This window comes from Lepidothrix coronata, unplaced genomic scaffold, assembly GCF_001604755.1.
Source record: "Lepidothrix coronata isolate B3197 unplaced genomic scaffold, Lepidothrix_coronata-1.0 Scaffold47, whole genome shotgun sequence".
NCBI classification, from domain to species: domain Eukaryota; kingdom Metazoa; phylum Chordata; class Aves; order Passeriformes; family Pipridae; genus Lepidothrix; species Lepidothrix coronata.
Window position 1 is genome coordinate 1024500 of NW_016690227.1, and position 12347 is coordinate 1036846.

General features: G+C 40.8%; 1 protein-coding gene across 9 annotated transcripts in view; it reads left to right on the forward strand.

The window, feature by feature from the left end:
• The window catches only part of IKZF1 (IKAROS family zinc finger 1), a 110541-nt gene that overhangs the window by 55108 nt on the left and 43086 nt on the right, over positions 1-12347 (forward strand). For all 9 annotated transcript variants that reach the window (XM_017814958.1, XM_017814960.1, XM_017814957.1 and 6 more), the window contains one exon: positions 5642-5761. In XM_017814958.1, the coding sequence (XP_017670447.1) occupies positions 5642-5761 (120 nt within the window). The remainder of the gene's footprint in view (positions 1-5641; positions 5762-12347) is intronic.

A 12347-nucleotide genomic window follows, 5' to 3' on the forward strand; every position in this document is an offset into this window, starting at 1 on the left:
ACTTGGTTCACTAGCACACTTGGTTGTGGTGGGTTTTTTTTTTAAATTAAAAAATAAATTTGGTTTGGTGGGTTTCTTTGGGGCATTTTGTTTTTTAACCCAGAAGTGAAACAGCTCTCTAGAAACAATCTCCTCAGCAGTGTCTTGCAGCCGTGTGCTTTACGCAGCTGCAGCTGACTCAGGTGTGGCAGGGACCTGCTGGGCCGAGACAGAATAAAACTAGTGTGAGCGAGCCAAACCCTACGTGCACACTGGCATTCCCGCCTCTGGGAATCCAGGCATGGCTGACTCCTAGAGGAACTGAAATACTGTGTGACTAACAGAGAGTTCACACTTTTTATTTTTCTCCTGAAAGCGATATTTCATGAGGCAAGCAGTTGCAGTTCTGAAATGAGGAGAGAACTGACATACATTTAACCAAACGGTATCCGGCACCCATACACAAGAGTCAGAAAACACAGATAATATCTCACTTAACAAGCAGTATTTTTCCTGCCTTTTTGTCTTTTTTTTTTTTTTTCTCAGTTCTAGGGCCTAACAGTTAAGGAAGGTGAAAAAGCGGTACAAATGTTTCCACATCTAACATTAAAAGATCCCCTACCACGAACCAGGCTGGGCTGGGCTCTGCAAAAGCAGGAAGAAGAGTTTTGCATTTGATGTTCTTGATAGGTCCTGGAAAGGTGGAAATGAGTGTATCCTGGGCTGGTGTCTGCCACCTGAGAGCCTGGCTCCCATTGCAGTGACTCTCTTCTCATCACTGGAGATTTAAGTTTCTGTCAGTGAAAAGGAGATGTGAACTGGGTTGTGACTCTCATCCAGAAAAATTCTATGTTGCTTTTCTTGCAGGATTTCTCCAGTGATTCTAGTGTTTCCATGGGAAACAACCTTCGATATTAAGTACACCCAAGGTTAGTTTGTGGCAGGATAGAAATTTCTATAGGAAATCTGCCCTGGCTTTTTTTTTTTTTTCAACAGTGGTAGCACCACCAGCACCATCCTGGTATGAACCGAATTGCTCTCAGAACTGGATGGAGGTGTTAAAGGAACATCGGGCTATGGACTTGGACAGAAATAAAGGATGCTAAAACCTTACTGGATTGGGCACTTTTTTCCCTTCCTCTCTTTCCTTATGTCTTCAACTTTATTTCTGGGGCAGAGATGAGGAAACTCAAATAGAGAGAAGTTGAGTGTCTTACCAGACACTGTTGTTAGGGATAGGCTCTTCTCCGGCTATTTTAATACAGAAATGGCAGTATTTGGAAATCTGGGAGTCTCTTTCAAAGATGCAGGCTGAATTGAAGGAATGTTTGATACAGACTGCAACTGAAGTTGTCCCCATTTATGAAGTAACCAAGAGCACCACAAATCAGTAGCAGTGCCAGAAACAGAACTTCAACTCTATAGATAAGGTGGCTCTTTCTAATAAGTAATTAGAAAAAACAAAAACAAAAATGAAAACCCCAAAACCAAAAAACACCCCCTCCATACAAGATCAGATTGTGATGTTTATACTTCACTTCCCTCTACTTTAATAATTTTCCCCAGTACTGGCCACTAGGTGTTGTGGTTTTTTGAGCTCCTTTTCCTTCGATCAGTTATTGTTCTGGGCATACCTGTCAGAAATTAAATGGGAAAGCATTCCATCCCTTGCCCCACCCCCTTTGCAATTCTAAATTCATTGCAAAACAATGTTAGTGGGATTGCACATCTGTAAGATTGCCATGCAGTAGTGAACTTACCATGGTGTAATGATTTAGATGTAGTTAAGGCATGAAATGCAAATACGATGCTCTAGAATCCAAGACACAATAAATGGATCTATTTTAAATTCACTATTTTTACTCTGTCTTTTTGCATGTAAGGATTTCTCAATCATGTGTGACAAGAAATCAAATTATATTAAATGGGTCATTAAAGTCAAGTTTACTGAGTTTTCTTAACTGCAGTCTCCTGCAAAGAGGAAAGAATACCTGATCTCCAGCTCCTGCCCCACCAAGTTCATGAGACTAGTCTAATTCATGCCACCTGGGCATGAATTCATGCCACCTGGGCCTATTAATTTTACAAGTTTAAGACTGATACCTGTTTAGTGAACCAAAGAGTTCACCACTGCAAGAGTAGTCGTCTGCTAACAGGTTTCTCTTCCAAAAAGATTTATTTGACTTATCTTCAAAGCATCCTACTTAGCCTGCTGTAGTGGGTTGGCACTGGCCTGATGCCAGGTACCCACTAAAGCCACTCTCTCGCTCTCCCTCTGTAACTGGACAGAGGAGAGAAAAAAAAACCAGCTAAGGATTCATGAGTTGAGATAACAGCTGGGAGAGGTCACTTACTGATTACCTTCACGGGCAAAGCAGACTCAAAGTGGGGATAGTATTTAAATTTATTACTAACAGGGTAAGAGCCAAAGAGTGAGAAATAAAACAGTCTTAAAAACACCTTCCCCCCACCCCTCCTTCCTTCCATGTTCTTCCTTCTCCCCCCCAGCGGTGAAGGGGGATGGGAATGGGGGTTGCGGTCAGTTGTTGTTTCTGCCGCTGCTCAGAGAGAGGAGTCCTTCCCCTTCTCCCGTGGGGTCCCTCCCATGGGAGACAGTCCTTGATGGACCTCTCTGCCGTGAGTCCATCTGATGGGCAACAGTTCTTCCCAAACTGCTGTCCCGTGGGTCACTCCTCCGTGGGTTGCAGTCCTTCACAAATGAGCTGTACTGACGTGGGTCTCGCACAGGGGCCACAAGTCCTACCCAGGAAAAACCTGCTCCAGCGTGGGCTTCCCTCTCCATGGGCTGCAGGTCTCCAGCAGGACCCTGCTCCATCTTGGGCCTCTCACAGGGTCACAGCCTCCTTCCTGCATCCACCTGCTCCAGCACGGGCTTCTCCAAGGGCTGCAGATGGATCTCTGCACCCCGATGGTCCTCCATGGGCTGCAGGGGCACAGCTGCTCCACCATGGTCTGCACCACGGGCCGCAGGGGCCTCAGCTCTGGTGCCTGGAGCACCTCCTGCCCCTCCTTCTGCACTGACCTTGGTGTCTACATTGTTGTTCCCGTGTTCTCAGTCCGCTCTTCCCTGGCTGGAATTCTTTCTGCACCACAACCTTCTGTTCTTAAATATGTTATCACAGAGGCCTTGGCCAGTGTCAGGAAGTCCATCCTGGAACTGGCTAGCATTGGCTCCACGGGACAGGGGAAGCTTCTAGCAGCTTCTAACAGAAGCCACCCCTGTAGCCCCTACCCCCACCCCTGCTACCAAACCCAGCCACAGAAACCCACTACACCTGCATATTGTAGGACACCTAATGACACACTAAGAAATATTTTATTTTGTTTGCTGTCTATTGTTATCTCATAGGTCTGATGTTATGAGTTTATATTGGTTTGTAACCAAAAAAAGTCTTCAGGTTTTTAGGGTAAATGTTCTTAGTCTAAGTCAAAGCATCAACTTCTGTTGTTGTAACTGGGAGCACAGTTTGATCCTTGGAAGATGCAGTTGGCTTTTGGATACTGTTAGTTTTTAAAAAGTTTCCTTAACCCACATATAGTGTGAAGAGAGCTGCCAGGCTGCTGCTTACCCTCCCATTAAACTTGTGGGGATTTTTTTTTTTTTTACTGTGTGCTGGAGAATGTGTTGAACAAACTGAAAGATTTCAGCTGTCTTTCCTCCCATCCATCCTATCTGTAACAGATACCTCAGCTTGGCAGGATAGGAGTTGTGTTGGAAAGTTGCTGGTAGTTCTATAAGTTCCTTACATCCCAGAAAACTACAGAAATAACTGAGTAAGGAGCTAAACGGTAAATGGCAAAAACTGTTTTAAAGAACTTACTTTCTGCTTTTACTTTCCTTTGCTGTAACATTCATATTCCCTCTTTTCCATTTATGCAACCCACCTTTGCTCTTACACTTGCATCCAGTGGGTGTGATTTTGCCCATTTAAGAATACCCCACAGAAGCTGGATATGGGAGGACCTTATGAAATCCCCTAGTTAGTCCTTCTGCCAGTGCAGTACTGTTTCTTCATTACCCTTGAGTCCTTCTGGCTGCAGTTTTAGATGGTTCACCTGATGCCACTCTCAACACTCCCACTCAGAGATTATTCCACAGTTTGATAGGTATGTCATTAAGAAGTGCAGTCAAATACTCATTCATTTAAACATAGATTTGTGCAAACAAGCCAAAACAGCTCATTTGGAAGACTGCTTGAACCTACCTGTCATTTCCCACCATTGTGATCAGTAGAGATCAGAAAGCACAATGCTTTCTTTTTTGCTCCCTCCAGTTGGGAGGAAACTATTTGCTTCATTCAGATCAAGTCCATAACTGGCATCACTAAACTGCTGTCACTTAAGTAAGCTATATTCTCTTCAGTTTTTCCTTTTCTGATAGGTATCTTCAGATTTAATTTACGTTTGTATTTTAATGAGGGAATTCTTATTAGGAGAAAAACTACTAATTTGCTAGGGCTTTGTGCCATGAAATTACTGCCCTTGCTGATGTGCCGATTGCCACGGGACGTCTAACAGATTGCATCAATGTAATTTGGTAACATCTCCATTTTGGAGACAAGGGTCTTATGTGAACATTACTGAGTTCAAATCCTGCTCTGGGCCTGTTCTATTCTTTGCTATTAATGCAAAGACCAGCCTTTTAGTAATAGTAAATGAAACTAATCACTTAAATAATTATCACTTAGATAATTCTTTTGGTAATTGTTTCCAAGGGGTGCTTTTGTTAGTAATTTTAAAAGAAGGTCTGCAAGACAGGGATATTACTGTAGGCAGGACATGTGTGCTGTGACTGAGAGCAGAACCAAGAAACATCACCATTTCTGGAAGTGCAGTACTTAGCAAGAGAGTTCTTCTTACTGTATTGCAGTCAGCACTAAAACAGTTCCACAATACTTGTTATACATTAAAACACCAAACTGTTTTCCTCTGCAAAACATTGTGTACACAAAATATTGGGATTTGTTTCCTCTTTGCAAATAAAAGACAGTAAAACCCTCGAAGTCATGTGTTGAATGAACTCTGTTCATGTTTTAAGAAATCCTGGGAGCTACAGGCACTTCACTGCTTTTAATCACAAGGACCAGCCAAAGCTTGATCTGTGGGTGTTGGTGAAGCTTGCTGAAGTTGTAGTTGAATTTTTATTTGAAGATAAAATTTTACTTTTGGGGTAGTTCTTTTGGAGCCTCAGAATACTTGTAGGTTAGACTTCACTATGTCTTTGAAGCAAATCTGGGTATGCTTTCAAGGAGCACTTGTGGAAGAAAGAAAATTTTTTACAAAGGATGTCCATTTGATAACCTTTTTAATCTGTCAGTCTGCATTGGCTAAACTGGATCTTCTGAATGTGGTAGCTGGAGAACATACAAATATCCAAAATGGTAAGGCTGATAACTGTGTATCCAGCCTTCAGTAAATTTGGAAGAGATATTGGCATGCATTCTTTTCACAAATATAATTCCCCTGTACTCATAAAAAGTTTTCTCTGCAGGAGAGTAGGTTTTGGTCCTAAGAATATCATGCTTTAGATAGTGTTTAGGGTTTTTTGTTAAGTTTTATTTGGTTTGTGGTTCCTCTTATGGTAATATTTGAAAATGAGGCTACTCTGATGACTAATTGATGCTACTTTCTTCACTCCTAGGAAAGGAAAGTCCTCCAATTAGTGATGTCCCAGATGATCCAGATGAACCTATGCCTGTGCCAGAGGACCTTTCAACTAGTACTGGAGGACAACAGAGCTCTAAGAGTGACAGAATCTTGGGTAAGAGGACAAGTCCACTCTGATAAGAATTACGAGTAGATAATATAGTAGATAATGTTAAAGTACTGTATAACAAGCTGGTATATAGGGAGGTCCTGTGCCTTTTTGTCTTGCTAAGGTGCTTAGTGTTTTTTGTGCAACCTTTTCTTTGGGAAAGGCATCTTTATCCACAGAGAAGTTACAAAGATCCTACTATTTATCTTCTTTCTAAAGCATGACTGGTTGTATAAAATTCTCTCTAGGAAAAATATTCCATTTTGCCTTGAAAATGGAATTAAATATGTTATTCCAGGTCAAAATTATTGGAACTCAGATTTGATAAAAATTCACTAAAGTCTCAGATATTTTCATTATTATTATTAGTTTGAATGTTATCTTGAATGTTATCTGCTATTCAGATTTCTCCAGAAATGCCACATTAGAACACACATAGTATTCGTATGTTTCAGATTCCAATATTGAATCTTCATTTACCCTGGATTTTTTTGCCTGGCAGTACTTTAGAAAACACTTGAATTTTGCTCTACTAGGTAAAAATCCACAATTGATAAAATCTGTTGGGTTAAAATAAATTATTGTCCATAGATGATTGTGCAAAATGCTGATTCTTCTTAGAGATCCCAGACTCCACACCAAGGACTAGCAATGACTAATGCATGCATCCACTCACACGTAGTGCATTAAAAAAGACTAAATGATATAACTTGAACACCATGCTTGTTTACTAGTGGGAGGAGGGGTAAGAAAAAGGGGAAACAATAAAAGCATACTGACTCCCAGAATGCTGTGATCAATGCCCAATATGATAAAAGTATTTCTAGAATGGAATGACTATCAAAATACATTAGTTTGTCCACAAATAAAAGTATTGCTCATCATTTTTACATTCCTGTTGTAAGAATGAGTGTCAAAGTGGAAGACTTTTTATAGAAAGATTGCAATTGCCTTCAAATGTTTATTGTCTAAGGAAGTCCAGTAAAGGATGTTAGGTGGGAAGGGAGGCACAGAAGGCAAAATAACCAACTGAAGGTAATACAGCAGGATGGTTTCAGCATTAGGGATATAACCTGCTCCCAAACTTCAGCAATGGCTAGTAGAGAAGCATCTTATGCATCTTCACTTTATTTACCACTTGATCTCCTCTTACCAAAAATCTGAGCACAAAGTTCAGCTCCTACATGTATATTGACATACCTTATGAACAAATTCATTTTTAAAAATGCTTTTAAATAGTCTGATCACTTACCTAGCGCTTTGTTTTTCAGTCTGAAGATCTTTGGACAAAATCTTGCCTTAACTGCTTGCATATCAACTCAATAAAAAGAGTTAAGTCTCCTCCCACAGTAACTAAACCCAACAAAATATTTAGGCCTTAATTTAAAAAATAGTAATAATTTTTTAAGTTCTTTGTTCAAACCCAAACAAACAGGATTTTTGATTGCATTGAATTTTCTTTACTTCACAAAAGTCAAACTTTTTATTTGCTGATGATGTCATGATTCTTTCAAAGTTCAATCATATAGCGATATAAATACATATTAGAAGTTACTGTAATAACTTTAGTGCCCTAAATATGATAAGTTCTATCTGTTGTTCTCATTAGTAAGCAGTAAATTAGATTTTCCATGTCCTGTCTTCAACGCTTTTTCTACAGCCGCTTTCTCTACCTCTTAGTTCTTTTGTTTACAAGGGTTACGTCTTGTAGTGATGTCTTATTGAACATAGTAAACAGACACAATACTCTGCTTTATGGATGATCTGTAGGTATCAACTGCATTTCTTGCAATGTTTGTCTTTTCTGGAAAGCTGCATACAACCTTTACTTCTACTGCTCCTTTTTTCTAGCCCTAAACTAACTTTCTGAAAAGAGTCTACTGAAAAAATTAATTCTTTGGTTCTACAAAGAGGATCTGAACACATGCCCCAGTTATATCAGGAGCCATATGATTGCTATGCACATTCTGGGTCTTCATCAAAAGAAAATCCCTTAGGAATAAACCAATGCCTTAGGAGTGGTGTTTGGCCTGCATGGTTCCATAGCTGCATTAGGGATGAAGGAGGCTGTCTTTCTATGTAGGCAGTGGCTTGGCAGTGTAGACAGGCTTGATGTTTAGTGCAACACTATTGTCTCTAAGTCCCAAGATCAGTTTATCACCTCTATTTATCAACACACTTAAGTAGAAAAGGATGAAAAAGTAGTTTGAAGAATGAAAGATAGACAGGAGAGTAATGTAAGGACCCACTGATATTATAGATGTATATCTCGTGGGTGGGAGATAGACTGTGGCCTGTGATAACTGACTGGCCAGGCAACAGTTTTCTCTGTGTTACTTTCCTAATGTCCTATCTGTTTCCTTCATCAAAAGGGAATCCCTATGAATTTTGATGTATTTTAACATAGGATTTTCAGTGCATCTCACTTAATCTGTAAGACCCTGAGAGATCAACTGTCCATACAGCATGCACCAAGGAATTTGAGTCAGACATTTATGGAGGAGAGCATCTACATTCTGACGGACTTTTTTGTACATGTAGTACTGTAGAGGTAACAATGGGAATTGCAAGTTTATTTAATGAAAAGAGTAAGTGTTTACCTCATCCAACTAAAATTAGGTGAGAATTCTGTTGTTAATTTTAAACAGCTTGTGCGATAGAAATGTTCAAATGACCATTTGCTTACTTGAATTATCAGTAACACTTCATGAAATCTTTAACCCTGGAATCAAAAGTTTAACTACCTTTTTCATCAATTTAGCATTTTAAAAGTCAAAGATTAGGGGAAATAAGCTATTTTTAGAAAAGAAAGATAGGCCTTAGCTCCTCCATGTGTTTTCAAAAATCTCCTTTCATGATTCTTCCAAACCTGTAATGAGACTTGAACGTGGTACTATAGAGCTGATAGAGAGAATTGCTTGAAATATCTCTCCTGCTCTGGGAATGATGTTGGAAGTCTTCCATTCACTTGCCAGATTTTATTGGGTGCCTTCAGTTTTTGGGTTCTCACTTAAAATGACTGGAGGGAGATATCCAGAGGTTCATGAAATGTATGTTTTGACTTGTGTCCCCAGACAGGGGGGACACCCAAGACATGGGTTGCTTCTGATCAATGCAAAAATGATTAGCAAGTGTGAGAAGGTAATTTACGGAAGTAAAGTCATCAACTGTTTCTAGTAATAACCTCAAGTAGCACAGCAAAGCAGAAACACATTGAAAGACTTGTTCTGATCACTGCTCATTTCCTTGATGAGCTTGCTATGACTTTAATGTTGTAACCCCCAGAATGTCACTATGTGTTGAGCAGCTTCCTCCTGCAAGCTTAATTTCTGCTGTTCTGTCCAATAGATCTTCTTCCTTCTTGGTCCTATTCTCCACCCCAGATCTGGCACCTGTAACTTTTTTTTATTATTTTCTTTTTATTCTTCTCACCCACCTGCTCTACATTTAATTTCTCTAGAAAACACAGGGAACGTTTTCAGCACAGCTGATTTTCACAGCTCTTTAAGGCACTAGAGACTGTGTTTTACCATCTCTCCTAAACAACATTTCAAAATTTTGGTCTGAGTTATTTAGAAATACAGATCCCACTGAAATTCCATTCCATTCAGAATTAGTGCTTTGTTGCCTATTTCGGACAGCGCTATTTCCCATGCTAACCTATTTGAAATATTGTCTGAAGATTCTTACTGTCTCCATTCAAGTTTCAGGTTAAACATTGTGTGCACCTTTTGTGGATGATCGGTGCCGAACATCCTCTGTGTGGTAGACAGTTGACATTTAGGGCTGTTTGTGCTCTGAGACTGTATCCTGATCCATGTGTGGAAAGTTAATGATTCAGTGGGCTGTGGATTGGACCTTACTTAATGGAGAAAGAGCCATTTGCTGCAGTGGTGGCATTTGCCTAGGAAGGTAGGCAGTACCTTCTTTATCCATAACTGCCCATGTCAGAGCTGGCCATCACTGGGTAAAAGACAAAAACCCATCTCACAGTGTTAGTGGCCTCAAAAAGAGGCTGTGGGCTCACTGCTTCTGCACAGACAGCTGTCTGAGGCTGCAGGTGACCATAAACTTCCAAAACAGAAGCAAAGGGTTACCGCCATCGTCACAGATTAGAGTCTGGACCTGGAATATACAATGTCTACAGATCTTCTTATTTTTAAGAAGCGGGGAGAAGTAATCTCACCAAATTAGATTGAAACTTGTACAACTGGCAGAGAATGTCCAAAGTAATAAGTCAAGGTGAACTTAGACATCAATAGAAAACAGATGAGATTTTTATGAAATTATAAATTCTATTTGTTTAAAATAAAGGATACTAGTATGGGAAGAGACAGTAAAAGGAAAGTGCTTTTTTGACATTTTTCTCCTCCAGGGGGAAATATCAAGTGATGATGTTACGTCCCTCCCACAATCCATTTTTTGAAGCAGAAGCCTTTATAGCTGCAGGCTTCAGTGCCTGGCATCACTGGAACCCTGGCATTGTCTTCAACCCAGGGATCTTCCCTTCCAGCCATGGGCATTCAGAGGTGGTAACCTGCATGAGTAGCTAGTTACTAGTGCAGGAAAGTGTCCCCATTCTGAGCAGCTTTGGTGCTTTATTTCCTTAAAAGGAGCTCAGTCATTTGAGAGCACGGACACAGGCTTTGCTGAGGGGCCACCAGGCAACCACAAGACCTTGCCATTACATAAATCTGCTGCAACTCACACACAGCTGGGTGGAGACAGAGTAAAAGTGTGGAAAGGCTGCAGACAGAGGGGAAAGGGGAGAAAAGAAAAAAGGAGAAGTGCCCACACCCTGGCTTGCAAAATTGGTCCAGTGGTTTAGACAGGTCCAGCTCACTGCTGCCCGGTAATTCTGTGAGGCAGGGAAAGGGGCTGAGGAAAAAGACTGTGGAGCTAAATGTCTTTGCACACTCCTCCTGTGGGAAGCCAGTGGCTATGAAGGCAGTGTGTTGTGTGTGAATAATAAAATACACATGTGGCATGTGTGCATGTGGACGTTCAGAGAACTAAATTCAGAGAGCTAAAGTAACCTGTCTGATATTTTTACTTGTTCAGGTTTCAGGTGAACATCTCTGCTGCTTAAAGGTATGAAAGGTATGAAAGTGGGTAGAAGCTGATGAGCCTCTGTAAATAATTGGTGAGAGTTGCTGTCTCACCTGATGTAGCCCTAATGGCTTTAAGAATTGTCTTTAACCCTCCTCAATGAAACAGCTTGAAAGTCCAACTGAGGCTTCTGAAGGAATTGAAAAACTCGTAGTTAAAATATTTTAGGAACTTCTAAAAATAGAGAAGTTGGGAATCTCCCCTCTTGTTTGGTCTGAAGCCCCTATTTCTAACCCCGGAGTAACATTTTCCAGTATAGACTGGTACTGCATGCTCTGAGAGCCTGCCAGTATGACTTACCTGTTTTTAAGGGGAATGCAGGAGATATTTCTGTCAGGAAATTATTTTCATTTTGTCTGCAAAACTCATCTGGAGATTTGTATAGAGGAGGATGGCGGTGGTTTAGTAGGAAAAGGTGTGTAAAATTTCATTAATGCCCTTACATATGCTATACAGGATATATGTTATATACCAGCCTTCAAAGGTTTGTTTTGCATGTGCATAGTGTGAAACAGTGTGCTAGAGTGAGGTGCAGAAGACCCAGGTACATGGGTCCATTGGGAATTTGCTGTCAAGCCAGAGACAAGCTCTGATCTATGTAATGATCAGAGACTTAGAAAAATGTGCACAAATTTTCACAAGGAGAGTGGAAACCAGCCTGCTTAGTGAAGGTGGATTCCTTTATCAAATTTAAAAGAGATTGCTGCAAGTAATGAAAGGTGAACATTTTCACAACAAACTGGGAAGTCGTTTCTGGAAGGGAGAGTGAGCCAGCCTGAAAAACAGAACCACCACAGCCCAAGAAAGCCGGGCTTTATTACTGCAGTCCTCTCAGCCCATTCAAAGCCAGGGCAGAGCCACTGCATAAGCAGGCACATAAAAATTTGTCCTTTGATGCAACTATAGCAATGATGAAATCATTGCTTGAGAACAGAATTGACCCTAAAAAGAGTTGTATGTTTCCAGTGATTTCTGTTTAGTTTTGTGAGGAATTTTTTTACTCCTGGCGAGTTTGGCAGTAGTATGATCTGTGTTGCCACACAGTGGCAACATGATGTTGCAGTAGTTGGTGAAGCTATTGGGTTTTTTTCCCTTTTTTCTCCAGAGCTGTGAAGCTTGTGGAGCTGCAGCCAATTTCATGAGCACCTCCTGGGTACTGCTATATTTTCAGAAGGAGGAACATCAGTGCAAAAGTCAGGGAAAGCCTGGGAACTGTGCAAGTTTTGTTTCTTCAGTGTTGAGTGGCAAGCATTGTTTGAAATGGAGAAATGCAGTGTGTTTAGCTGTGTGGCTTTAGGTACTGAGACTGAGCCTGCAGATCTAATCTGCAGTGAGAGGAAGTTCTCTTTATCTGAGCAGAAGATAAGCCCGATTCTAGCTCTGGAGTTAAAATTATCTAGCAGGATCTGAGCAGTGGCTGCAGCACAACTCAGAAATACCAGGCTCTGGCTGGAAGGTGGGCATATTTTAAGCCGGGGAAGAC